The 26,940-nt window shown below is 49.0% G+C and overlaps 13 protein-coding genes across 13 annotated transcripts; 5 read left to right on the top strand and 8 right to left on the bottom strand.

Moving 5' to 3' along the window:
- Window positions 1-79: 79 nt before the first annotated feature.
- On the bottom strand, window positions 80-2,461 carry EYB26_009769 (uncharacterized protein; the record flags this gene model as incomplete). Its single annotated transcript, XM_054269016.1, has 2 exons — window positions 80-2,181; window positions 2,239-2,461. The coding sequence occupies 2 exons, from the start codon at window positions 2,459-2,461 to the stop codon at window positions 80-82; spliced, it is 2,325 nt and encodes a 774-aa protein (XP_054124991.1).
- Window positions 2,462-3,076: 615 nt separating this feature from the next.
- Window positions 3,077-4,741, top strand: EYB26_009768 (uncharacterized protein; the record flags this gene model as incomplete). The annotated part of the gene is made up of 2 exons (XM_054269015.1): window positions 3,077-3,208; window positions 3,275-4,741. The coding sequence occupies 2 exons, from the start codon at window positions 3,077-3,079 to the stop codon at window positions 4,739-4,741; spliced, it is 1,599 nt and encodes a 532-aa protein (XP_054124990.1).
- Window positions 4,742-5,073: 332 nt separating this feature from the next.
- Window positions 5,074-6,362, top strand: EYB26_009767 (uncharacterized protein; the record flags this gene model as incomplete). Its single annotated transcript, XM_054269014.1, has 2 exons — window positions 5,074-6,143; window positions 6,218-6,362. 2 exons carry the CDS (start codon window positions 5,074-5,076, stop codon window positions 6,360-6,362), a joined length of 1,215 nt encoding a protein of 404 aa, XP_054124989.1.
- A 375-nt stretch (window positions 6,363-6,737) lies between these two features.
- EYB26_009766 (uncharacterized protein) lies at window positions 6,738-9,206 on the bottom strand (the record flags this gene model as incomplete). Its single annotated transcript, XM_054269013.1, has 2 exons — window positions 6,738-9,085; window positions 9,188-9,206. 2 exons carry the CDS (start codon window positions 9,204-9,206, stop codon window positions 6,738-6,740), a joined length of 2,367 nt encoding a protein of 788 aa, XP_054124988.1.
- An 831-nt stretch (window positions 9,207-10,037) lies between these two features.
- Window positions 10,038-11,522, top strand: EYB26_009765 (uncharacterized protein; the record flags this gene model as incomplete). Its single annotated transcript, XM_054269012.1, has 1 exon — window positions 10,038-11,522. One exon carries the CDS (start codon window positions 10,038-10,040, stop codon window positions 11,520-11,522), a length of 1,485 nt encoding a protein of 494 aa, XP_054124987.1.
- Window positions 11,523-11,888: 366 nt separating this feature from the next.
- Window positions 11,889-12,738, bottom strand: EYB26_009764 (uncharacterized protein; the record flags this gene model as incomplete). Its single annotated transcript, XM_054269011.1, has 2 exons — window positions 11,889-12,390; window positions 12,452-12,738. The coding sequence occupies 2 exons, from the start codon at window positions 12,736-12,738 to the stop codon at window positions 11,889-11,891; spliced, it is 789 nt and encodes a 262-aa protein (XP_054124986.1).
- Window positions 12,739-13,350: 612 nt separating this feature from the next.
- On the bottom strand, window positions 13,351-15,134 carry EYB26_009763 (uncharacterized protein; the record flags this gene model as incomplete). The annotated part of the gene is made up of 4 exons (XM_054269010.1): window positions 13,351-13,408; window positions 13,464-13,788; window positions 13,845-14,954; window positions 15,008-15,134. 4 exons carry the CDS (start codon window positions 15,132-15,134, stop codon window positions 13,351-13,353), a joined length of 1,620 nt encoding a protein of 539 aa, XP_054124985.1.
- Window positions 15,135-15,733: 599 nt separating this feature from the next.
- Window positions 15,734-17,244, top strand: EYB26_009762 (uncharacterized protein; the record flags this gene model as incomplete). Its single annotated transcript, XM_054269009.1, has 2 exons — window positions 15,734-15,914; window positions 15,980-17,244. 2 exons carry the CDS (start codon window positions 15,734-15,736, stop codon window positions 17,242-17,244), a joined length of 1,446 nt encoding a protein of 481 aa, XP_054124984.1.
- Window positions 17,245-17,396: 152 nt separating this feature from the next.
- EYB26_009761 (uncharacterized protein) lies at window positions 17,397-18,479 on the bottom strand (the record flags this gene model as incomplete). Its single annotated transcript, XM_054269008.1, has 2 exons — window positions 17,397-17,900; window positions 17,961-18,479. The coding sequence occupies 2 exons, from the start codon at window positions 18,477-18,479 to the stop codon at window positions 17,397-17,399; spliced, it is 1,023 nt and encodes a 340-aa protein (XP_054124983.1).
- A 570-nt stretch (window positions 18,480-19,049) lies between these two features.
- Window positions 19,050-19,971, bottom strand: EYB26_009760 (uncharacterized protein; the record flags this gene model as incomplete). The annotated part of the gene is made up of 2 exons (XM_054269007.1): window positions 19,050-19,705; window positions 19,758-19,971. 2 exons carry the CDS (start codon window positions 19,969-19,971, stop codon window positions 19,050-19,052), a joined length of 870 nt encoding a protein of 289 aa, XP_054124982.1.
- A 243-nt stretch (window positions 19,972-20,214) lies between these two features.
- Window positions 20,215-23,021, bottom strand: EYB26_009759 (uncharacterized protein; the record flags this gene model as incomplete). The annotated part of the gene is made up of 7 exons (XM_054269006.1): window positions 20,215-21,297; window positions 21,388-21,586; window positions 21,672-21,796; window positions 21,887-21,940; window positions 22,036-22,730; window positions 22,796-22,844; window positions 22,917-23,021. 7 exons carry the CDS (start codon window positions 23,019-23,021, stop codon window positions 20,215-20,217), a joined length of 2,310 nt encoding a protein of 769 aa, XP_054124981.1.
- Window positions 23,022-23,415: 394 nt separating this feature from the next.
- Window positions 23,416-24,621, bottom strand: EYB26_009758 (uncharacterized protein; the record flags this gene model as incomplete). The annotated part of the gene is made up of 1 exon (XM_054269005.1): window positions 23,416-24,621. The coding sequence occupies one exon, from the start codon at window positions 24,619-24,621 to the stop codon at window positions 23,416-23,418; it is 1,206 nt and encodes a 401-aa protein (XP_054124980.1).
- Window positions 24,622-24,878: 257 nt separating this feature from the next.
- EYB26_009757 (uncharacterized protein) lies at window positions 24,879-25,493 on the top strand (the record flags this gene model as incomplete). The annotated part of the gene is made up of 4 exons (XM_054269004.1): window positions 24,879-24,929; window positions 25,015-25,121; window positions 25,212-25,364; window positions 25,445-25,493. 4 exons carry the CDS (start codon window positions 24,879-24,881, stop codon window positions 25,491-25,493), a joined length of 360 nt encoding a protein of 119 aa, XP_054124979.1.
- Window positions 25,494-26,940: the final 1,447 nt, after the last annotated feature.

The raw sequence follows: 26,940 nt of genomic DNA, 5'->3' as shown, positions 1-26,940 counted from the left end.
TATCAAACGAAGAGAAAAATGCCAACTATCCAGGAGTGTAATATAAGTAGCAGTAGGTACGTTTCCGGGACACCGAACCTCAAGCCTCCAAAACCCAAGTGCGGAGTGCAAATAACGTTGCAGACCCCCCGAGACTGCGATTGACCTGTAAAAATGATCTCGCGTTCGGCGTGTTCAGGTATGCCTTTAGTAAGCTCAGAAGTGCGCTTACGGGGAGACATTGGAGTGTGATTTGGTCGGGCATGTATTCGAATTCGTCGTAGAATGAGAGAGGTATTGATGAAGTAGAAGTTGATGGAGTCAGTTCAGAGGCAGTACTAGTGGCTTTGCTAATAGATGGAAGACGAAGTTGCTTGGGTATGCAATCGAACAACTCAGGGACAAGTTTGACAACATCTGCGGGTGATTGTCCTGGAAACAGTTTGTCGAGCATATCAGCGACGCTTTCTCTAGCACGAATGCCAAATGTGCCCACGATTGAGAGAGCCATTTCGACAGTCTCATCGTGCCTGTCATGAGTATTGTCGATCGAGAACTTTTCGAATAGTTTTTCCTTCGATTCTGGTTCACTGTACACAACTGCACAGCCGGTTCCCTTTGGCGTTATCTCTTTCTGGTGTATGTATAGCGGTTCGAATGGACGATGATCCCAGAGCAACCTAGATTCTTTGATATCTCCGGATGCTCCAAGCGCAACACGATAGTCGTTTATCAGATTCGGCAGCTTTCTGCTAGCGTGAATTAGAGCTTCGGAGCTTTGGTCGGCGAACTCCTTTCTCGAATCAGCCAACTTCGAATTGAGTCGTTCAAGTTCCACGGGCTCAGTTGTTGGATCCAGCTTTGCTTTCGCGACTTCCCCTTCAAGAGAAGCGATTTTGATTTGCTGTTTAGCCAAATCTACAGCCGCATCTGCTGCTTTGGCTAGATGCACAACTGAAGCACGTGCCCGAGTATAATCCCGCTTGATTTTCGACGCTTGCTCATCCGTAGAATACTGTTTGAGAGCCTCTCGGTACAGTTGCTCTTCCGCGAGTTTCAGTGAATGTAGCTTCGATTTGATAAAAATTTCTTCACATGAGTGAATCTGCAGCTCAAGCTGGGCCAAATCTCCTGCAAGATGTATGACCTGCGCGCGCACCTTGAAATATCCCCGCCTGCGAGCTACAAGTTCTTTCTTCTTTGGATTCTTTTTGACAATTTCCTTGAATCGGTTTGCTTCTTCGAAATCTGCTGCGTTCAATTTTGCTTGAACGAGGGTGTTGGTTAGCCTTAGGTCGAGTTGCTGTTTGGCTAACTCTTTCGCAATATGCACGATTTGAGCACGTGCCCTTGCATCTCTCAAACCCGTCTCTATCGCTGCTCCATGTTCTTGATAGTATCTGTTGATGACGTCTTCGTACATAGATTTCTTTTCTAAGAACTCTCTGAATGGCTCTCCCACGAAAAGTGGATGTTTCGCTACATACGGCTCAGCTCTCGGGCCTGCGGGGACTTCTGTGTATGACTCTGGAACACTCCGTATGCGAGTCTGAGGTAGAACGATCTGATTTTCTGCCGTTCGCTGAGCGACCAAAGCGGCACTTTTCTCTACAAGCTCATATCCTCGTGGAATGACGTTTTCGGTATTATCGGTCTCGGCAACAATGAAACATTGCCGGGAGTATGCCTCGTTCAGTATTGCCACTTTCCTTCTATTGCGAATCGAACGTGGGATAATTGATTCAGCCTCCTCTGGAGGGAGAATCATCAAAGTCCGAACGGTCCAGTCGCTGAAACGGCCTCGATTTAGAAGACTGTGTCCGACAAGAGCTGCCCATATCCGTGAAGCATTCTTGAACGCCCTATCAGTCAAATTGGCGATGACAAGTAGGTCTTTCTGCATACCTGGAGGCACCTCTGTAGGAAGGTACGTATCCAGGAGCTCCAGCCAACCGATTCCATGTAATGAACCATAATGTACCTTCTCCTTGTATATTTTAATTCTTTCCTCATCTTTCTTGCTGAACTCTTGAAGATATTTGTGGAAGGTTCGAGATGCGCGAGGCTCGACAAGGATGTGCCGATGAGGCTGTACAAGGTCGTTGATCTTTGAGGACAAGACTGGGCGGCCGGGGTATAAATCGAGAATCACGGATGGTTTATTGGCCGTTAGCACATTTGCTAGCTGCTGAGTGATATCATCTAGAACAAGACCCCGTCAACCAACGTCCTTATTTGTCAACTGTCATTTGATCTTACCACAAAGCTGTTCGCCGACTATGTTGACCTTGTGGACAGTTCCTGTCCCTTTTTTCTTCTCATTCTTTGGTGTCGCTTTTGGTAATGCTCTCGGCCTTCCTTCTGGTTCCAGAGACGTAGAAAATAGTCGGCAATAGATGGTATTCACCGCTGGCGTAATGACCCTGCTGCGCGCCTCCGTGCAAGGGCGTAGGAGGAATCCATTGCGACAACAACGATTCATGGATTGGAAGCACAGAAGCTTAATTTTGACATTGGGCGGGATGTTGCAATGAGATGTAGAAAAAAGATGTCTCCCAAGATCGAGCCCCACGAGTCATGTCATGTCAAAAATGTAGCTATTGTTGAGGATGAAGTCAGCTAGAGAATTTCATCTGCGTCGAAAAAGAGTAGCAACGCCGGGCGGCCAATGAGCGTTCCAGATCTAATCTGATGATCTTGAATCGCTGCCACTGATGGTTCTGTAGACGTCCTCGAAGAACCCCGATAATTGGGAAGGTGTCGTTGATGAAAGAGCATGATTTTCATTTCTAGACTGGTCTGAATAGGCAACGATTTAGTTTCCACTTGTCACGCGGTTTTGCGAGAAGAAGGGAGGAGTGACCGAGCAACCTTGGAGACGCCGCACCACCACCCCCACCTGACATTTACGCTGCCTGCCCGAAACGCGGCCTCTCCAACTCCGCAAACTGCTTGACCATGAACTAACTCATTTCCCACATGAGACTGTTTTAGCAGCACAAATGTCACAGTATCGTCGAATATTTGTCGAATAGAATAATCATTGGAAAAGTGGTTGGCAGACACCTCCAGATGCAGGAATCATTGGGTTGACGACATGGCATCCAACCGGGTTTCTTCAGCACCGCATAATGTCGAACAAATCACCCGTCTTGCTCAGGACTATGAATACAATCCTAACATACCACTGAAGTATTGGTTAAGGACAGCAAACTCTCTAGTCAAAGAGGTTAGTCTCGTTCATCGCAGGCAGATGGTGATGTGCTACTTGCTGCTAACAACAAGTGTCTACTAGGCCGAAATATACGAGCGTGAGGGCCACGATGAGCAGCAGGCTTATTTGTTGCTCTTCCGACATGCGCAATTAGTGCTCGTGAACTTGGTCAACCATCCCGATGCAAAAGACCCGAGCAATCGTCGAGGGCTTCTTGCTGCGGAGAATCAGGTCAGGGTCAACATAAAGAAGCTCGAAGGCTTGAAACCGCAGATAAACAAACGCTATGAACGGTATCAGCAGTTATTACAGAACCGTGAAGCTCGAAAAACACAAACATCGCAATTACGGCACGATCCTCCAACCAATCGTTACCCACCCATTTCCGATCCTGCGCTGTCCGGTACAGCCCAACCGTTGGAAGCAGCGGAGAACAAAGAGCTTGCAGTGCAGATCGCTCATAGGGAAATCAACCGCCGTGAAACCGTCAAACGGGCTAGAGCTACAGGTATAAGTCAGGATGAAGAACGCACTCGCCGAACTGGGGGTATGTGGGGAGACTGGGAGCAAGCTCTGGGTGAACAAAAAGCCAGTAACACTACAGATGATCTGAGTCGGCGCATTCAGGAGGTTCGATTGCGCTTGGAAGAGCCACAACCTAGGCAGAACCAACCTCGTCAATCAGAACTAGCGGAAACGTCTTCAACCTACAGATATCCGACTGTGCCTAAACAAAAGCAATACGATACATACCCACAGAGCGTGCCAAAACCGGTAAACAATCAAGTAGAGCCAGCGAAGGCCCCCGCACCGCCTCCGAAGGAATATAGAGAGAATCATTATTCCATCGAAGAGCCACCTCCGCGTCCAAGCAAGCTATCGTCAACGGGCCCTCCTTTACCATCGAAAGAGACAGCTGTGTCAAAACCACAGACAGATCCCTCCGACCTCAACCCGTCCACATTCACATTTAAACCCTCCGCATATCTTGAAAACGGGACTCCTCTACGGACGTTGTTTTTACCCCCTAACCTCCGCCATGAATTTTTAAGACTGGCTGGTTCTAACACTCGACGCAACCTTGAGACATGCGGTATTCTATGTGGAACACTGATTTCCAATGCTTTATTCGTATCCAAACTGCTTATTCCTGAGCAAGAATCGACATCTGATACCTGCGAAACGGTCAATGAATCGGTCATCTTTGACTATTGTGATTCTGAAGATCTAATGGTGCTCGGCTGGATCCATACACATCCGACACAAACGTGCTTCATGAGCTCTCGGGACCTCCACACGCATTGTGGCTATCAAGCCATGCTGCCGGAGAGTATTGCGATAGTCTGCGCTCCATCAAAAGATCCCGACTGGGGAGTTTTCCGTCTTACCGATCCACCTGGCTTGAAGTCAGTCCTTGGCTGCACTCAGAAGGGGCTTTTTCATCCTCACGCAGAGACGAATCTGTACACGGATGCACTTCGACCGGGGCATGTTTTCGAAGCCAAGGGGTTGGAGTTTGAGACTGTTGATCTTCGACCGCGGATATAGTGAAGACTCTTACCAACTCGGAGCCGAGTATATACATGATTAGACCACGAAGTAATGTTTTAGATATACCCAATTACTTATATCGATATGAAAAACAAACCGTTTCTCTAAGAACCTATGAATGTTTTTAAAACATCTTGTTACAAAAAAAAAAGCCATGGTGGACTGGGTGTGGGGTAACCAACCTTTAAATAGTGGAGCTTACCAGATGTCAGGCCACTCAGGCGTCCAGCCGCCTTCCAACGCAAACATAGCTCGACTTGAATCACAACTATTCTCACTTTCAACACCATTCAATCTTATTGACGCCCCGTTCACAAAAGAAATCGCACATGTCCACTACCATCTCGAGCTCAGTATCGCGGTCCGGAACTCCCCTTGGTACCAGACCGCCTTCAACAATCACCACCACCTCAACAACCGCAGCCACATCATCCTCAGATCCAACCTCAAATCCGCACAGCGACAACAGTAGCAACAATTACTTTTCCTACCCCGTGACCAGGGTAGTATCCGGTCTATATCGACGCCTGACTGATCCACCTCAAAAGAGCAACAATAATAATACCAGCAATGCGAACAATATGAACAGCTCACGCTCATCCTCCACATCCCTCTACATCCCCAAACGAACCGCCTCGCCTTTCCAGCCTCCTCCTCTCACACCATTAACACTCAATTCATCTACCGCCACTGGCTCTTACATCCTCTCCCGCGCCCTCGCGGAAGAAATCCGCCTCCTCGTGCCCCCTCGACTCCAACTAGTCGATACATGGCGCCTAGCCTACAGTCTTGAACGCGACGGCTCCTCCTTGAGCACACTATACGACCACTGCAGGAAAACAAGCGAACGACACCCCCGCGCTGGGTATGTGCTAGTAGTACGCGATACGTCCGATGGCGGAGCAGTGTTTGGCGCGTATTTGACAGATGCGCCGCACCCAGCGCCGCATTTTTATGGGACGGGGGAGTGCTTTTTGTGGAGGGCTAGTGTTCTGGGGCTGGCGTCACAGCAGGGGGTGTGGAATCATACCCACCACCACCACCATCACCACCACCATAACCATACTAAGCATAATGATAATCACGAAGACGATGAGCAAGAGAGTAATGGGCATGACTTCCATACAATGACAGACGAAGAACTCCAACGCGCCGGCTTCCCTCCTCCGCCGAGCGCCGACACGACACATGCAGTACGAAGTACAACCGTGAGAGCGAGCACGCCAACTTTACGATCTGACAAAAAGAGCAATAATCTCCTATCCTTACCAACCGAATCCAGCGCAAACAATAGCGGCACAAGTACACCCGAACGCATCAGGTTCAAGGCTTTCCCTTATAGTGGTATGAATGATTACATGATATTTTGTGAGACGGGGTTTTTGAGTATCGGTGGAGGGTCAGTCTTCTTCCCCACATCTTTTTCTCTCCTGCTATTAAAGCGTCAGTATGCTAATGGAACGTTGTTTTTAGGGACGGCCACTACGGTCTATGGATCGACGACTCCGTAGAAAAGGGAGTTAGTGATTCATGCCCCACGTTTGGAAATGAACCTCTTTCGGACGAAGGGTCCAAGTTTGATATTCTGGGGTTGGAGATTTGGTCTATTAGTACATAATTTGCTTTTAAGTACCACTCACTTGCCTGGTTAAATAGATACCTATATAATTTTGATGCAATTGATGCTCATATGCCTGGGGCCTATTCATCGATAAAGCTAGGAGATTGTAGACGTGTACTATATTCAATTGCTACCTACTACGTACTATAGAGTGTAAGAAGCAAATAAGTAGGAGAAACTAGTCATACAAATGCATCAAAGGTAAAGCCTCACGAAGCATCGAGAAGCAGATCAAATTGTGTGAAAGACAAAAAAAAACATACAACATATCAGGGGTATGGGCATAAACGGATATCTGACGAAGATAAAAACCAAGGGAAACGCCATCTCAAACAAACAAAAGAAAACCGTCAATCATGCATCAATCGAAAACTAGTATGGAGAGTTGACAATATCGTTCCGACCCAAACGGTGAGCTGCGCTCCGTCGTACGGGAGTCATAGGACCTGCAATGCTCTCACGAGTAGGCTTCTTGAAACTCTTCTTCTGGACCATGTTGACCTCATTCGGAAGAGCAACAATAACATTCTTATCGGAGCCGAAACGGAAATTGTCCGCCATGACGTTCTCTCCGTATCGCTTGATGCTGTATGGGTCCTTCCTTCCAGCGAGAACCTTCTTCAAGTTCCAGGTGATGATGAACGGACCAGTGGCAGTAATAATTGATGTCTCTTCACTGTCGACACCTGTGTTGAAACGAGCAGGAGTGAATGCCAATGGCTGCTTGGTCTCATGCTGGAATTGAGCAACATGAGCTGGCTGCAGACCTAGACGGCGAGGCTGGGGCTTAGAATCCTTAGCAAAGGACTTTTCGAAACCAAGCTTGCCTTCATTCTTGCCGTCCTTTTGCATGGCATCAATAAGAAGCAAGTAGGTGCGGCAAGTGGCCAGGACCCATCGACCATCTGCAGAAACATCAAGACCAATGATGGGCTCACCCAAAGCTGGGATGTGGGTTTTAGCGTTAATTCCGAGACGGTCGAACAAGCGGACATCACCCTTGTTGGAGGCTACAGCAATGTAACCTTTCTCTGTTGTCGCGACAGCCGAAAAGTCGTTCTTGCTGGCATATTGCTTCAAGTTTTCTTCAACTAGTTTGTTACCAGATTGACGTGGGTCAACTCGGAAGAGAGCATTGTTGGAGACACCCAAAAATGGTTGCGCGCTCGTCATTTGAGAAAACTTCTGTTCTGGAGCGAATGTTGTGACGCCAATGTCATCGTGAACCTTCCACTCATCAACAACCTTTCCATATTCAAGATCCATACGATACAGAGCATTAGGATTCGCTCCATCCTGCAAAATCATATTCGAATCTTCGGCATGAAGCATGACTTTCTTAGGGCTGAATAGTTTGCCGCCGGGTGTCTCTACTTTGGAGATGTTCGTGGAGAATTCGAGGTTATTATTAGGTGTGTGCTTGAATACACCAATCTTCGAGCCTCGGACAACAAAGGACCGGTCGTGCTTGTAACCAACGGCAAGCTGAGAGTTGACGTTCTCATCTCGGAGTCCGGTGAGAACATCATCCTCTTCTTCATCGGTGTCGTAATGCTCGCTTCGTTGACCTTCATCTTCTTCATCCTCCTCTTCCTCTTCTTGCTCCTCTGCTTCTTCCTTTTCAGGTTCTGCATCCTCCATAGTGAGATCTTGGAAGGCATCCAGAACGTAGTCACGGTCATCTGCCTTCTGCTTCTCCCATTTGATCTCGTTCAACTGCTCCCACAGTGCCTGCATGAGACCTTCCTGAAACCTCTCTTCCGTCGGCTGGTCCTTGAATCGCAGGAGCCAAGAGTATGCCGAGCCATCATCTGCATAATGGTTAAAGATGAATGAAAGATACTCGAAATTGAACACGGGGTTGATGTCGCCAACGACAGATTGTCCAAGCCATTCCTTCTCTGTGCCTGTGATTTGAAGCCAATACTGCCAGTTGCCAATCTCAGAGACTGTTGCAACGACATCACTGTCTTGCAAGATAAAGGTACCAGAAGCGAAGTCGAACAAATGCAGCTCTGCGCGTTCTTTGGCCAGAATTTCCCTGGCCTCTGGCACGCTACGTGCAGGTGGCGCTGCGGTAACCTCTTCAGCAGGCTTGATTATGCCCTTCTTTGTCGCGTATTCCACGTCCTTCGCCATAGCAGCCGTAGATTCCGCCGCGCTTGGGCCTCTAGGTGAATCAATTGGACTAGCCGATGGAATAGGACTGTCGTCTTCGAATGAAAATTCTTGCAACTCCTCTTCCGTTGCTCGCTGGAAGCTTCTCCTGTATTTCCTTTCGTACTGACACTGTACCGCAGCAGATTCAAAAGTCGCGACTTTATCGGGCGAAACAGACGAGTCGCAAACAAATTCGTATAGATCACCGGGATCACCACTCAAATCTCTCCAGGCAAGAACCTTTTCACCACCGTCTCGTACAACTGACCGAAAGTGAAGAGCTTGGTCGAGCAGAAAAACTCTTTCGTCCTTATCTAGGGCATCAGCGGCTCCTTCTTCGTCTTCCTCTTCAGCAAGTTCTTCCTCTCCTTCTTCGTAGGCCCGTTGAACAACGAGCTGATATTGGAACTCTTGTCCTGTGCGACGAATGGTGGCGGCCGCGTCTTTGAAGATCAACTCAGAGTATCCCTTCGGCGATAGGGGACGGACGAGATAAAGCTGGCCTTGGGGGATGTCGATTATAGCCTCTTTCGAAGCGTCTCCGAAGAGATATTTGCTCACTGTGGTGGATTAACGTCTGTTAGTCTTGATCTTGTTGGCTGAATTGGATAGCAGTGAGGAGATAAGGGTTGGCGGGGTGTTGACAAGGGTCTCGCACATACCGTTCCGGAGCATAAACATCTTGCTGGTGGCGACTTCCCTGCGTGTCTGTCTGCCTTAGCCAACGTCAGGAATGAGCGCCTTTGTGCAATGGAAACGATTTCGAAATATTCGAGATCTTTGCAAGCGAGAGATAAAGTGGTTCAGATCTCGAAGTGAAGAATAAGCGGATGGATAATGAAAAAGTCAAGACAAAAGCAAAAATTAAGTTAATGTTTGCCTGTTGTCTAGCAACCGGCCAGAAGAACCCCGCCTCACCGCAAAAAGCCAGTGACGCAAAAGGTCGCCACCTGCTGTGGCGGTGCACCAAAACATGTGGCTGTGGCGTAGGTACCGTATACAGAGCAGGCACTAACTTGCTAGGTACCCGGCAGTTACCCGACAAATAACCCTAAGAGGTCTTTTGTACTCGATCGATTTTACCCCAGGACGTACTGGACCTCTACTGTGCCCAGCCATCCTAAGACTGGGCGGAGAAGATTCCAACAACTCACGCAGTAAGAGCTTTAGTCTGGTTTAGTGGCAACAGGTGATTCTGACCGTCTCGGAGGTTTCCGAGCTGCGTTTACGTCAACGGCCGGGCCAAGGAGAAGCAGACAACGTCACTCCAGAACCTCGTGCTTGTCCTCTGTACGGCCATCGGCATGGGCCTTGACGTCTAGAATGAGAATATTCATCATGGATGGCGGGATTACCCAGACCGTGAACGTCAGAAAAAATAACCAATATGACCGCCTCGGGACTAGCCGTTGAGGCTGCGTTTACATATAGCATCCATATATTGGGGAACAAGCATTATGGACTGATAGCAGGTATACACAAGCAAGTTCATCTAACTTACGAGCCACGGTGATGACAGCAACACTGCTTCCTAACAAGGAGCCTTACCGGCTCCTCGAGGAGTCGCCGTTGGTTCATCCCGACGAGTTGCGCACGGCTTTTGCGCTGGCCATGTCGCACATGTACAAGAATGAAGTACCGCTATACGGTGATCTGGTACGCATTGTACAGTCTAGAAACCACAAAGTTATCGCCAATAGTAGTAGCACCCCGGACAGCCTCGATCGCCTCACGCTCGAGCGTCATGGTGCGATCCGGCTAGGCAAGCCTGAGGAGCTGCAGACAGTGAGCCGCATCTTCGCACTGCTGGGCATGCACGCAGTGGGCTACTACGATCTCTCGGTAGCTGGTCTACCAATGCATGCTACCTGCTTCCGTCCCATTGACACAGCGTCGCTGGCCACCAACCCTTTCCGCGTCTTCACCACACTCCTACGGCCAGACTTGATCCGCTCCCCGGCAGCTCACGACCTGGCCCTCCAGCTCCTCGAACGGCGAAACATCTTCAGCAAAGAGCTTCTGCGCATGCTGGACATCGCTACTACACAAACTGGACAGTTCCGTGTCCACCAGGCTGAGATATTTATCCGTGAAGCCTTGCGTACCTTTAGCTGGGCCCCCGTGGCTGAGGCCACTGAGACCGAGTACCAGCTGCTACGGGCTGAGCACCCCATCTTAGCAGATATTGCCAGCTTCCGCACCGCTCATATCAACCATCTTACGCCACGCACACTAGACATCGAAGCAGCCCAGGCCGCCATGGCGGCGGAGGGCATGCCTGTTAAGGATCGAATTGAGGGTCCGCCCAGACGGAAATGGCCTATCCTGTTGCGGCAGACAAGCTTTCTCGCCTTGGAAGAGAAGATCCAGTTTAAAATTCGAGATAGCGACAGCGAGAGCGAGGAGGAAGGGGATACACACAACGTTGAGCTAGTGGATGGCTCCCACAAGGCTCGTTTCGGCGAGATCGAGGAGCGTGGAGCTGCCGTGACTCCAGCAGGTCGGGCCCTCTATGACCAGCTGTTGGAAAGCAGTATGCATATGGCGGAAGACCAGAGGGAGACCATCGACGAGGCGCTCGTCTCGTCATTCCGAGCATACCCCGATACTTGGGAAGAACTACGCAAACAAGAGCTTGTGTACGTCAAATACGGTTTCACCGCGAAGCTGCCTTCATTGAGCAGGTACGACGTGGTAGACTCGTCCACCATCGAGAGCCTGATTGAGGATGGGGTTCTTGAGACAACCCCAATCACTTATGAGGACTTTCTCCCGTTCTCGGCAGCGGGCATTTTCCAGTCCAACTTGAATCAAAAATCGAAATCCCCCCACTCAGATAAACCCTTACAACCAAAGGCTGACCTAGAGGGATTTGAACGTGCTCTTGGGTGTTCTGTTATTGATCCGGATGTTCTGTATGCTCGAGCCCAGAAACAGAGCCTGGAATCGAGTTTGCTCAAGTTAAAATCTCTCCTACTACTAAATAATGAGCTTTAAGAATGGCGATAATGTTTAATACAATGTCATGTTATGATCTAAAGAGCATTCGAGACCCCGATATCTAGATAAGATAATCCAGAGAGGGGGACGGGTTCCCCCGAGCATGACCGGGCCAAACTAACCTGGATAACCCTAAATTCTAGTTTCGTAGTTGTTCGTAACTTCGTACGCTTGACGCATTCGGTTTGCAAATTACCATGCGGATTTCTCAAATGGCTAAATAAACCTACGTTTTTCTCTTTCAATACAAAATCTCCATCTTTATCCGTAGGCGTACAAAAGATTACAAGGCACTTGGTATCGTGGAAACAGAAAGTGCTCCCAAGTTATCTGGATTATGTAGAAAATACTTGATACTATAAACTACATTATATTCCTCTCAACCATAGGACCCGTCCGCTGACTATCCAAATCCTTCCACTGCACTGGCCGTCTCCTAACCACGCCCGAGTAAAACCAGCTCGCCATGGTATAAACGTCATACACAGGCAAATTCACAGCGTTTTGTACCGACTGACCAAATGGAGGCATCTGTGTGCACTCGAGCACAATTGCGCCGACATCAGGATGATCCGCAACAAGGCTCTTGGCCGCATCCACCATTTCAGTCTCGATGGCATCAAAGCTGTAAGGGCTTTGCATGCGGACCAGCCGCTGCAAGTGGCCTCCGGCAGGCGCGCCGCGGATGTAGCAGCGTGCAGCGTTTTGCTCGGGGATTCCCAGGCGCTCAAAGTGTAACGGTCCCAGTTCATCGGCGTTGTAGGTGATGATTCCGATCTTCTTGTCTGGTGGAAGCCAGGCGAGGATGGAAGGGATCTGAAGAAGAGAGGAGGTTGCAACGGGGATAGGGAGTCTTGCGGCAAGCCTTTTTTTTTCTTGTTAGAATCAAATAGTTACTCTAGCTTCAACTGATAAATGTTACTTACAAAGGCTGAACCATGGCCAGAAAGCCACAGCTGGTGATAATACCACACGCGCCCCTGTCGGCTAGCTTTTGGCCAGCGGCTACAAAGCTCTCAATAAATTCCTCATTATATTCGTCCTTGGATACCAATATGCCCTCCTTGGATCCTTCGGCGAGCTCTCGAATGATGGGGAAATTCCATGTGAGCTCGCTAAACGCATCACCAGCAGGGCGATAGAAGAAACACTCGACGGCGATGAAGCCGATGGGGGGGAGGCCATCCCGATCTTCAGGTCTGTAGTTGGCCATTATTGCTGACTATATCTGGTTTAATAACTTGCTTCTTCCTTTTTTTTTTAACTAGCCCAACATCTTGTGTATGATGTCGCTAATTGCATTTATACATTTTATTTAGCCATTTAATCTCGCTGTCAAGTCCGAGGCAAAGCTTATCAGCTCGGGAACCCCCGAGCTCTTGCGGTCCTTTCCTTCGGGCTATCTCGCTGTTGGAGATAGGTCGTTGTCGAGAACTACATGATGCAATTTGTTTATTGAATTATACAGGGGTTGCGGTGGTTCGATATGAGAATCTATGTGGCTATTTGTCAAGGTATTCAAGGTCTCATCGAATAATATACATAACCCTAATCCAAACATTACTGTCGACTCGGTGTGAGGAGCGCAGTGTAAGAAATGCCTTGTAGAGTACTTTAGTTAAAAAAGTAATTATTATTCAAGGAATGGTTAATTTCTTTGTAGATAACTTATATGTATTAATAATATACCTAATATACGTGGTTGATGATGCCCTAAAGGCAAGCCTATTCAGACAAAATCACTTGCTCAACTAGGTCTCACTTTGAAATTGATACATCCAAAATAAATCCTGCAGTCTCGTATATAACAACGTAAAACAAAGCCTCACTGCTTCACGGCAACACCCTCCGCCGACCGGGTCTCTTCGCTGTCACTCTTCTGACTGAATATACGGTCAGTCTTGCCCAGATTTAGTAAGGAAGAAACAGAAGACTTACCCTATCTCCACAGACTCTGTAACCATGGCCTTGGGTCGCTTGTACTGATTCCACCAGGGGCCCTCAAACAAAGCGTCCAGCTTTTCCAAGTCCACGCCGGCCGTCTCGGGGACCACCAGGAAGGAGTAGATGAGGGCCAAGAAACACCAACCGGCAAAGAAGATGAATGCTCCCCAGTTGTTGGTACTGGAAAGAAGGGAGGGAATACCCTTGTTGACACCGAAGAAGAACAGCCAGTGGAAGGTTTGAGTCAGGGCTGCGCCGAATGAACGAATCTGGTTTGGCCACAGTTCCGAGACAAACACGTAGGGCAATACTAGAAGGCCTGATCTGAAGTTAGTTTCGCGATCTTCCGAACCCAAGAGGGACGATATTACTCACCTACAGCATAGCCGAAGCCATGAATGAAGATGGCCGCAAGAGCAGCTTGTCCCGCGGAAGTAGGAACGGGTCCTGCTTGTTTGAACTTGACGTAGACGCCAATGTAGATATCCGAGAGCATCTGAATCGTAATACCAAGGAAGAGACTGTTTCTACGACCAATGGCGTCGACAAAGAAGAAACTGGCAATCACAGTATAGAAGAATTTGACAACACCATACATAGCAGCAATCAAGAGACTGTAAGAAGTACCACCCTTGACGCCGACCAAGCTTAGGATAGGGACCAGATACGTCGTGATGCTATTGGCGCCGGATAGCTGAGCTAAAGCGTATGAAATAAAGGCTTGCTGAGTACGTCGGAGGTTCGCTGGGACGAGGAATGTTTCCTTTAGGATAGCTCCGAGACCCCGGAGGGAATACGATGTGGCATCCCCATAAGCGGCGCGCTCCTTGGCGAGGGATTTCTGGATGTCTTGCAATTCAGATTGCACGCGAGGATGATCCAGAGGTAGACCGCGGATCTTGACGAGGGCCTCAATAGCTTCTTCATCACGACCTTTTAGAAAGAGCCAACGTGGACTCTCACTAACAAAGAAACTAGCGAGGATTACAAAGGCCATGATAATGGTTGGCACAAAGAAAGGGACTTGCCACTGCAGCGAGCTGGCAGCCATGCTCACAAAACAGCCATAGACTGTGAATGCGGCCATGAAAAGGGACATTAGGAGGACAACGCTGAACCAGGTGGTGAGTAGACCCCGGATCTCAGACGGAGCAATCTCCACGAGCGACACAGGTCCGATGACAGTAAGGGGTCCGATACCAAATCCGGCCACAATTCGTCCGGCGTACATGACCTTCATGTTTCCTTGAGAGCCGACAGCAATCAGCTGGCCGATGATCCAGATCACAGAATACAGGCGGAGGGACCATAGACGGCCCACCCGGTCGTTGACGAAGAACGAAAGAGCAGCTCCGACACCACATCCTATGTACACCAGGGAAACGAAATTGGAAACCTGACTCGGGTTGGTTGCAGATGTAATACCGAACTCCTTCGCAAAGCCAGGCAGAGAGGGTATAGTGGCGCTTGAACCTTGGTCCCAACCTGTGAAGCGGTTAAGATGATTTTCATCTTGAGTACAACGCGAAGTAACTTACACAAAGGAATTCCAGCAAGCGCATAGAGTGCCGCCGTCGTCAAGAGCGTGCGATTAGCAATCAATGATCTCGGAGAGGTCTTGATGTTTTTGATGTACTTGGCGAGGGTTGAATTTTTGAAAGCCATTTTGCTGGTGTTCGGTCCACTGCCGGTAGAGTCTCACTTTTCTCTTCCTCCTTTGTTTCACCAATCACCAATTGCTCAGCCCGATGATGAAGATCGAGCGAGGGTGTGAGTTCCTGATATCTCATAAACTGGCCCTTCGTTGGCTTGTATGTTTATCTTAGGGTTCATCACGCGAGCGATAAGCTGTGTGTACTACTTATGAGTTAGGGAACTATCCGGGTCACAACAGACTGTTGAGTTTCGGTAGAAACCGAGGGCCAAGGGGCGGGTCAGTTCTTTCGCATCCAATGGTTGATAACTGTACGTGCTATCACAACATCGCGGACCCATTATTTGTTAGTCTTGATGTGTTTCTGCCATCTCCAGTACGGTATTTGACGTGCTGAAATCTCTGTGTTGATTACCCGGTCCCTTGGTGCCTATCTCGGGAGAATCCGCCCGCCCCATCATTTCTCCTCAGTCCAGATTAGATAAGATTGAATTAGTGAAAGCCATGCTCATGTGATACATTGGCATAAAATAAAAAAGTTCATCCTGAGTGCAATCTACTGTCAATCTGTTCTGCGGTCTGTGTTTCGAGGTTGAAAAGATCAGCCACAATGACGGCCAGAAGTCCGAACAAAAACGACCCGATTATCATCGTGGGTGCGGGAGCCTTTGGCCTGAGCACAGCTCTACACCTTGGCCGTCGTGGTTATACCGATGTGACTGTGTTCGACAAACAACCCTATGATGAGTCGCTGTATTCATACTTCAATGGCTGTGATGCAGCATCTGCAGGTAACGAGCAAACTACATGCCACAAGACGGCCTTGAATGAGGCAAGGCTGACCCCGGCTATATAGATATCAACAAGATCATCCGAGCGGTATATGGCAAGGATGTAATCTACCAGGATATAACTCTCGAGGCCGTGGAGGGCTGGAATCAGTGGAACGCCGAGCTACAAAGCGGCCAGACGGTGCCTCCGGGCATGACGACCTCAGACCGTGTCTGGGTCAATAACGGACACTTAGTCATGACTGATGGTCCTGTATTGCCTCCTTTCGAACAAGCCAGCCTCGAATCAATGCCCAAAAACACCCAACTTGTCACCACCAACGCACAGGACCAAGAACTGGCGAAGTCAGTCGGCCTCAACCTGGAGCCGTTCAAGAGACAAAACCCTAGCCGGCCGAATGTCGGCCTCTTTGATCGTACGGGTGGCATGACATATGCTGACAAGGCCTGCCGCTTCGCGCTGCACAAGGCTCGCAGCTACGGTGCCAAGTTCGTCCTCGATCCCGTAGCAGGTGAGCTCAAGGAGTTGCTGCGTGGCGACAAGGGCAAGGTAACCGGCATCCGCACAGCGGATGGCAAGACACACCACGCTTCCGTGGTCATACTCGCATGCGGTGGCTGGACGCCGTCAATCCTACCGGCTCTTGACGGGCTGAACGAGGCCACAGCCGGCTCTGTGGCGCTGTTGAAGATCCCCAAGGACTCGCCTCTCTACGACCAATTCGCACCCAAAAACTTCCCCAGCTGGATGCACAAGATGCGCGACGGTCATTCAGGCGGTCTATACGGTTTCCCTCGAACGGACGACGGCTGGCTCAAGATCGGCTACCGCGGCACGAAATACACAAACCCTCAGGTACAAAGTGACGGGCGTGAACGCAGCGTACCCATCACTCGGTGGACCAAAGAGGAATCAATCAAGGCAATACCAAAACAAGCGCTGAGCGTGATTCAGACTTTCCTTGACGAATATCTTCCAGAACTCGGAGAGGCAGGAATCCACATCTCCATGACCCGCATCTGCTGGTACAATGATAGTTTTGATAACCACCTCACTGTGGACAGGGTTCCTGGTATGGATGGACTAATGGTGGCTACCAGCGGCAGCGGCCATGCCTTCAAGTACCTTCCCAGCCTCGGAAACTGGATTGTTGATGCGATGGAGGGAGTTGGCAGCGATAGACCAGCTATCCAAGCTTGGAAATGGAGGTCATTAGGCGAACAGCAGAGTCCTATCAATGAGATCATGCAGGGTTCGAAGGGTCCCAGGGCCATGGCAAATATAGCTTTGGTTACAGACTCCCGCCTCGGCCCAAGTGCTAAATTGTAGGCTTTGATCAATTATATACTTTATACAAATGTTCAATGTTATTTTTTTCCTTCTATGTATGAATTCATTATACCTATGTATTCTATGGACCTTTTCCTAGCCAATGCAATGCAATCCGGATCAATCCCGCTCCTACGAACCTTGAAGGCTCTTTATACCTTGGCCTTTATTTCCCGTACAGGCGAATTTGGCTTGCCCTTGGTGAAAAGAGCACGGATATTCTCAAAGCACTCTCGCTCAGCCTTCATGAAAGCAACGTCCGTCAACCCACCCAAATGAGGCTGAACAACAACCTTATCACTCTTCAAAAAGTATGGATCAGGACTAGGCTCATTGGCAAAGACGTCAAGCCCTGCGCGAGCCACTTTTCCGCTCTCGAGTGCCTCAATGAGACTGGGCTCGTGGATAACAGGGCCACGAGCTGTGTTGACCAGGAATACGCCGTCTTTCATAGCTGCGAACTCGGCCGCTCCGATCAGGTTGGTGGTTTCGTTGTTCAGCGGGCAGTTGAGTGACACCACGTCGGCCTCGCCGAGGAGTTCGTGCAGCGTCGAGCAGTAGGTTGCATTGTACTTGGCTTCTTCCTCAGCGGGGAGTTGTCGGCGGTTGTAGTATGTGATCTTCATATTGAATGCTAGAGCCTTTTTGGCCATGTACTACATCATCCCCGAGTTAGCAAAAAGCGTAAATCAATGTGCAGGTTTTGGTTATCGTACCTTTCCAATAGCCCCCATGCCTACAATACCGAGCGTCAATCCGCCAGGGTCGCGGCCGGGCACCAAGCCAGCGCCTGATCTCCAGGAACCGTTGCGTGCACTCTTCTCAGCATTAGTGGTATTCCGGAGCACGGCCAAAGTCAGGAATATAGCCATATCGGCAGTAGCCTCTGCCACGGCGTTGACGGTGTTGCAGAACCAGATATCCTTGGAGGCCATCCAGTCGACATCGAACTCATTGAAGCCAGCGCTGGCAGATGTGATGATCTTACAACCGGGGACCAAGTCCTTGAGTAAATCCTCATCAAAGGGCTCGTATGGTGGGGTGCCCATGCGGATGATGAAAGCGTCAATTGGGCCATTCTTTTTTATGTCTTCTGGGATCATCTGCTGTGTCTCTGCGCGGTTGGTTGCGGGCAGCACGGAGTATCGGAATTCTGTCTGGAACTTCTCGAGGTAATCCTCGCCCACGAATTTGGGCTCACCTAGACAGACGACTCGCGGCTTCGTTGCGGGCATGATGGCCATGATTACAGCTCCAGCGGGGAAAGATAAAGAACAGGCTCTCGCTTTGTACTTGAATGATTTGATAGAAAGTTGGAAGGCGATGAGAAAGAAATATAAGTATGATACAGATTTCCAACAAAATCTATCGCGGACTAAAGCCAGAGTAGAGTAATTCCTATCAGAATGCGATATCGCAGGAGCTGTTTAACAGCTTAAAAAAATATAGATCGACAATACATGTACGTAGCTAGCACCTCGGCTTCCCCCGAGATCTTATCGTTCATCCCCTCACTCGGCTTCTTCCACATGGGGGCTGTTTCCGGGCTCACGATTGGCCAATTCCTGTTCTTTTCTGCTTTTCGCCGTACTCGACGACTTTTAAATGTTTTATCGTACACTTTGTTACGTCAGTATCCTTGATCTTATCAATAGGGCGGGATTTCTAAGCGCAAAAGCTGTTATCTAAGAATGACAATCTGATAAGAAGAACCTGATGTCTGAAGATTAGAGTGACTGCCTTGAATCCACAACCCTGATCAAATCGTGAGAGAAAGTGATGTTTATCGTACAACCAGTAGAAGATCAAAGAAAATCACCCTTTGTCTCCTTAAGAATGAGTTGATACTCGGGCACAAATTGCATATACATGACTTCGGGCGTGCCCGTACCCTTTTTGGTGTAATCGGCCTCCTCAGGCGAAACCAAGGTCTTGGACAGGCCCGAGACAGCACCGCCCACATTAGTCGGAGCCGTCGACGACTCGACCAACAGTTGGGTGTGACAGGCACGCTCAAGGGCGATAAAGAAGGCCGCGGCCTCCGCAATGGTGCCGCCGCAGGTGAGAATACCATGGTTTTGCAGAATGATGTTCTTATTTCGTGGTCCTAAAGCGCGCGCGATATTGTCGCCCTCCTCCGGAGCCAGCACAACGCCGCCAAAGCCCGCGTAGACGGAGAGGTCTTCGTAGAACATGCAGCTGTCTTGGTTGAGCATGTCGATGCCGCGACCGAATGTGCTCCATGCCCTTCCATAAGGGCTGTGCATGTGGCACGCTGCGTGTAGGTCCGGGCGAGCTTCGTGAATCGCTCGGTGGATGATGAAGCCTGCGCGATTGACCGCCGCGTCGCCGCCCCCAATCCTATTTCCTTCGCGGTCGATGTGCACCATGTCCGCAACGGTGAGTACACCAAAATGCACGCCATAGGGGTTGATCCAGAAGGTCTCGGGCTGGACGGGATCTAGGCAAACGTCAGCAACTATCTAATTCTGCCGCCGATGTTTTATTCTTACCCCTTAAACTGATGTGCCCGCTAGCACCATCCGCAAACCCTAATTTAGCAAAGATGCGAAATGCACCAGCCATCTGTTCCAGCTGCCATTTTCTCTGCTCCAGCGGAGTTTCCGGCCAAGGAATGTGACGAAGAGGCCTTTCCGGCGTTTTGGTAGGCTTGGGGGCTGTAGATGTTGCAGTATTGTCTCCTGCAGATGTTGCTGTTGGTGACATGGCTGATTTGTAAGCTGTGCGATATATCGTCTAGGGATACGTAGTTGTGTCGGTTGTGTGCTTGCTCTATCACATCTAGATAAACAATGAGATACTCGTAACCCCCACAAGGCCCCAAAACAGCGCCCCGCCGGGTCGAGCCGAATAGAAAGGCGGGGGCGTAGAAGGCCAGGAAACCTCCGTGGTGAGCCGTCCATTGTAAAGTTGGCCGGTAGATTCCGCACCTGGGATAGCGCGCTCATTTCAATTCAGCGAATTAATGTTCGTTTCCGCTTCGAAATCTCTGATCCCCTGAAGTAGTTCCTGAGCCAACCATTGTGAATCTCCTGACGCAGTAACATGGTCCAATGCCATTATCCAGTCCTGTAGAGGCATATCGGGTCCTCCGATCTGTTCTGTGGCTCCACACCCATCAGTAGCTGTAGAGGCATCGTACATGTTTCCACCGCCACTTGCATTCCCAACTAGGCCACCACCAGATGGATGCGTCCCGGTGCTGGTATCGCCGCCACCCATCAGAGTCGTCAGCGTCGCCAGCTCTACGCTCTCGCCACTTACTGCATCACCGCCATTGCCACAGATCATGGTGATGGTGCTCTCAGATAGTAGCTCGAAGATATCACGGTACGAGCATGCCTCGTTCCAGCGCTCGGCGATTATGATGAGGACCGTTGTGCACGCCATGCATGTGTTGATGACGGCGCTCTGTCGCGTGCGCTTGCGGATGTAAGGGGACTTCCATAGGCAGTAGAGGTATGTCAGCCCGCCCAAGAACAGGATATGCAAACTACCCCATGTGAACTGGATCTGTGACCGTTGCGACTGGTACAGCCGTCGGTACCCAAGGCACATTTGTCGCGCATGTGTCGCGCAGATCTCGAAGGCGCGGTCACGAGCGTCGGGTTCGTTGTCTTCCTGGGCCAAAGGGTCCGACCCCTGGGCAGCGGGTTCGGGGCTGTCGATGATGTAGTGACGATAGAGAAGTAAAATAGAGTAGTGGTAGGCCAGCCCAAACCAGTCGTCTGAGGCAAACACCGATAGCGGGCGAAGGTGAATGTTTTCCAGTTTATCTGGAGATATGGCACGCCACTCTTCCAATTCCTGACGCAAAACCTCGACCGGAATTCTGTTCGGATTTCTGGAGCTGTCATTCTCCTGATGGGAGTTGGTGGAGAATAGATTGTTGCGAAACTTAGACCACAGTTGTCGAAGCTTGATGGAATGGAGAGCACCCGTAAGTTGAGTTGGTGGGTCGGAAGTGTTCTGTCTCGGGGGGCAGAGCAAGCCGTCGCGTGTTATATATTCATCGTCTATATCCAGAGGTAACTACTTGTTGTTAATAAGAAACAAAAACCAATAGAGAACATGTAGATGACTGGTGCGAAATGATGGGTCGTATGGGTTAAGGAGATATACCTCAACGTCAATGGCACTATCCGATATGCCTGCTGGACGACCAAGAATAAATGATGCGACAAGATCAATGTCATAGGCAACCCAGAAACAGCGCTTGGAAATCTCCTTGGTCAGTGTATCTACCGAGTTGCGATATCTCTCGGTGCTGCGATGGTAGCCTAACTCGACACAATGTCGCATGGCCATCCCGGATATTTTCCTAGAACTCACATATAAGCGTTTCAACCAAAAACCTACTGGCAGTACAAAAGGGTTGTAACGTAAGAGAGGACATCATTTCTTACCATAGACTGACCCCAGCCTGAGACCGAACAGAATATACTGCACAACAAAGCATTGCTTGTATGGACAGTAAATTATCCATGTCAAGGAGGTGTGCAATATAATTAAGTGCCATGGCGTAATATCCCTAATAAAGAAGTTGTTTGTATGATTAGGTCGTCCTGTTGAAAAAAAAAAAAAAAAAGTATCATATCTTGGTAGGAACAATGAAACTTACCTCTGCAGCGTCGACTTCGCTGTGCCCAAGTGCCAGAGAGCCAATTGCGTAAACCTGAAGAGAATATAAGCAAATAATCAGACATGCCACTGCAACACTTGAGGTGTCTGCTTTGAAGGGGTGATGAAGCAAGAAAGGAAATGGCGTACCATAAGCACGAAGAAGAGCGAAGATTCACTGGCCGCATTGATATTATTGCGCAAGCTAGCTTCTAAGCATTCCTGTTCCATAGCCCTAAAAGTCGGTTGATGCAGGAAGGGATACTGCGGGTGAATGTTGCTAAAGTAGGCCTCAGAGAGCTTGGCCATCGTGGCAGTGTCAGGGAACCCCAGGTAGCGAGCGGTGCGGCGGGTGGCCGAGTCGCTCGCATTACTGTAATGTGAGCCCGTTCCTCCGCGACGTGGCAAACGCAGAGTACTTCCGACAATGCGCGAGAAGTGGACAGCAGATGAAGGTCCAAAGTACTGCGGTTCCCGTCCGGCAGCGCCGAGACAGAGAAGTGCTACCTCATTGCTGAGAAGGTCGCTTTCGTGGGGTTCCGTCGACCGCACATCACTAAGATCACTATTAGGTGTGTCTCCTGAGGCCTGCTGCAGTTGGCTAGTTGTAGCAGTAGCAGTATTGGCCGCGCCAGGAGCAACATTAGCAGCGCCAGTAGAATCCAAAGCTCCTCTATTGGCCTGTCTGGCTTGTTGAGAGAGGCCGAGGCCCGCAAAGTGATCAATAGCGACCTCAGGCCGTGATTCTTGCAAGAGACCCTCCAAATAGGCCACTCGCGCTTCGAGAGATTGCACATAATCACGCGGGCGGTGCAAGCCCGTGGCGGGGTCTTCGACTAGGCAGTCTATGCATCGTTAATGAGCATGAGCCGGCTAGGTGTTGATGTTAAAATGGGAGGCAGCCAAATACCTCGGTCACTTTTGGTGCAGTTACTACATTTGGGGCTTTGCCCATCGCACTATAGTAGATGATTAGATTAATGATCTCCACAACTCATGGCCATTCCATGAGGGAATACCCGGAATAGTACCTTTAATTTGCGCTGCTTGCAATTTGTGCAAGCCAGCATGGTCCGCTCGCCCATTTTTGCCCGCTTCGCGGGATGGGGATGCGCTGTCTGGCGCGCCGCACTCATATTGAAGGCGTACGTCCCCTGCTACTTAGCAAGAAGTAAAGACTGATGGTTTGAAAGACTCGTCCGAGCCCGACTTATCTGAGGCCTCCACCAACGACTAAAGTCTAATCTGCTTTTCTGACCAATCGGCGGTGCTCAATCATATACATATCCACATGAGCCAAAAGCGGTAATTGTAGGCCATTCGCATTGTGATATGTTCCTGAAGTCCTCAAGACGAACCTAAAGGGGCCCGGCTAGAGATAGATACAAATATGATAGACTTTCCATCTTTATAAGACAGAAGGATAGGTTTTGAAAAAAAAAAAAGAAAAAGAAAAAAAGAAAAAGAAAGAGAAAATTGTTGATGGGATAAAGCAAAGAAGGGACTGAATGTTGCATATTATACAGGAGTCTATGCTGCCTCGGCGCTGCTTTCGAGCTGTTCGGCTTCACCACCGCCCTCTTCGCCTGATGAGGCCATGTCTGCATTATCACCAGCAGTCTCTGACTCATCTTCGTCTTCGACATCCTCTGCGTGATCCGATCTATCCCTTTTTTGAGCACCTTTTCGTTGCGGAATGACCCTCAAAAAGGCCTCACCCCAATCTCCAAGTTCCAACCATCGCATCATAATTTCAGCAACGTGGTTGGTCGCCAAAACGGGTCTCGAAGCCATGCGCAGGTATTCTCCAATCGGCAGTTTTGCAGTTTTCATGCCCTTTTCTATGGCTTTCTGGTAACAGACTCCCTTGTGTTTATTTTTGTCTACGAGTCCACCGATGATATATGTGCTGTATGGTTTGAGCTCAGTCAACGTATTGGGACTGTCGCTGCTCAGGTAGACAACTTCTCCATTCTCGGGTGCAAAGCCTTCTTTGTCTGCAAAGGCACCTGCCAGGTTCCCACCATGAGGTCCTTTCATATTTTCCTTAGCCTGCTCAGCTGCATGAACAAAATCTTCTGGCATGAACCGAATACCCCTCCAATTCTCGTGCATTTTTCGAAGCACCGTATCGAACCGCTCTTTCAGCAACTTGTCGAAAGAAGATATAATAAGATGAGACCTATACGCCGCTTTGGAATTATCCGAGTATGCTCGTGTGATTTGCGAACCGAGTGAAATTCGCTGCCGGTCATCCATCAAGTGGTCCCATCCACAATCAATCACCAGTGTCACGGGGACGAGAACTGATCGTTTTTTAGGGGGAATATTGCCTCCATTCTCTTCTACAATGTGTTGCCATTCTTCCCTCTTGCGTATCTTGCGCTGTTTGTTTTTCTCTTTTCGTTGCTTCTTGCGTTCTTCTTTTTGTTCATCCCACTTCTGCTGTCTGAGCATTCGTTTCTGTTGTCTCTTGGACAGGGGGACTCCCGGAGCTGTGACATTTCCTTCAGTGGCTTCTTCTTGTTTTTCTTCTGTCTCGTTCGTTTGATTTTGAAGGGTGTTAGCCGTGGTCGTTGCTAGTTTGGTATTCTCGTCGCTTGTTTCAATAGCGGGCTCGTCACCAGATTTTAGTGTACCAGACATCACAGGTTCGCCATTGTCTGTCGTAGTCGATTCTGTTGTTTCCTTATGCTCCGTCTTCTGCAGCTTCCTGGGCCGCTCTTCTTCCTCCATTGTGTTATACTCATGGGCGAATTTCAATGCAAGTGTTTTGAACCTCGAAATAAATTTGTGACAAGCTAGCCAAATGTCGTCCCGCTTTCAGTTAATATGCACCAATCATACCGCTGAAATTCCAGATTTGCACCCGCAATCACGTGATGCTCCAACATCATCCCTTCACCTTCCGGACGACCACCGCTCCAGCCTTGACTTCTCCAAGCACTGAGCCTCATATCAAGAGTTCATTTCAATCCATTGAAATCAGCAAAATGTCGCAGGATATGCCCCCCGTTGGGGGCTATCGCCCTGTTCAATACAAGGTTCGTTATTTTTCCGGTTGATACGTCAAACATTGCACAAGCTTCGAATCGACTGAATGTTAACGGCGTGATGTGGATTGTATAGCGCAACATTCCTGCTCGCGGTTTCAAGCCTTTTACCTACCTCGTCGGCATGCATTTGATTATGGGATATGGTTTCTACAAATACTACTACGGAGTTCGCGAATTGAAGTATGTGCCTAGCCTTCCGGATCGGTCGCGACTACCGAAGTGCGATTCGGGCGAGGACCTTTGAAATGCTGACGACTTTTAATTATATAGTGAACTTGCCCGTGAAAAGATGTGGTCTCGTATCCATCTCATCCCCCTCCTTCAAGCTGAAGAAGACCGTGACCAAGTGCGTCGACACTTTGCCGACCAGGCTCGTGAGAAGGAGCTTCTCGGAACTGAGACCAGCCCATACCACTCTGACAGGTATGCAATTTTCTATACGGCAGATCCTTTTGATATGAATTCGGGGAAATGGTTGGGTGATACTAACAGAACGTTCACAGATTCGTCCGCCCGAGCTTCACATATACCCCCAGCAACGTCACTCAATAGTGAATTCGAAAAGCCTCAAATACGAAGACACCAATCCATAGGAAAATTCACTGCCGGATATACTGAGCTGTCGTCCGCAGTCTCTCGTCAAGTCATGTTCCATTTGTTACAATTACTTGCAGCTTTTTCAGTTCTTGACTCGTGTTGTATGCCGTAAACAAGAAATATGATTCTACGTCCGCGGGCTTCGTTTGAGCAGGGTAGAACCAACGAAAAGAGGGTGTGGATTAAGATGTACATAACTTTATAAGGTTGTTTTGATAAATGAGAACTGAGGAGTTCCGCTTTTTCAATTTTTCTTCTTGGCTACTGATTTGTGTATGGCAGTATGTAGAATGGGTTGAAGCTATCTAAAATCCTAAAAGAATCATTCCTTCATGTTTGACTAGAAATCACTTCCCTATATACCAGATGGCCACCGTCAAAGTCCGTCGAGTTGGACAATGTCCCCCTCAATAACATTATCTCCCCACACCTACGTTGCCGGACTTTCCCGCTGAGATTGATCACCTTCTGGATGTTTGGGGATAGTTCCCTGGATAATAAGATATAGGTTGAGACCAACTCTCAAATTTTCCTATCCAGTTCTTATATTCGCCTGATACCAGAATATGAGCGTTGCGATCCAAAAGTTCCGTTTGCGAAAGACCTGGTGTTTCCTCAAATGTTTGTCGAACTCCACTACATCCCAGATTGTAGCAATATTGCTCTTCCCGATCGTGCTCGAGATGGCGTGACCATTCAGCTTCTTGGGGACTCTTTCCTTGACCTAGGTTGTACCATCTGGTGACCCAGACGAAAAGTGACTCTGGTTGATGGGCTAATCGGTCAATGTGTATTTGGAAGTTCATCTCACACTTTGGGCACTCAAAGCACCGGCTTGCTGATGGCCAGGCTCCTCCCTGTATGCCGTCCGACAGCGATACGTAGTCGACACGGTCACGCCTGAGGTCAAAGGCCACATGCACCGGACAGATCTCTGCAGTGAGATTATCATAATGAGTGTGGCCGTCAGTATAGGCTAATTGGTTTTCCATCGATTGGTGCCTGCATACACCTCCTAGAGCGTTAAGTAAGTATAGGTATGTAGTCGAAACCTCCTGAGGGAAATAAATGCAAGTTTGGACACGTAAGTATAAAAAATCCCCGGTTTTTCCCTATCGTCATGACGACGTATGCGAGCCTCGGCTGACACCAGGGCCACACAGTCGACAAAGTCTAGAGGTTTTTCGATCACTTGTATGAGTGAAAGATTGTCAAGACTAATACCATAGCTAGGCCCAAGGTGGTGTCTTTGCATGGTTAGTTGAAGATGTAGGTATTCAACCCGATATTTATACGTCCAAAACAATAATTTGAGATGATCCATATGTGGATCATCATCTTGTATTCTGTGTGGATGAGGTCTACACGCTCTTTCAGACCAAAACTCTCCGTTCTCAAGATA

This window comes from Talaromyces marneffei, chromosome 8 (genome assembly GCF_009556855.1).
Source record: "Talaromyces marneffei chromosome 8, complete sequence".
Lineage (NCBI taxonomy): Eukaryota > Fungi > Ascomycota > Eurotiomycetes > Eurotiales > Trichocomaceae > Talaromyces > Talaromyces marneffei.
Note: the sequence above shows the minus strand (reverse complement) of the source record. Positions and strands in the feature narration are given on the sequence as shown.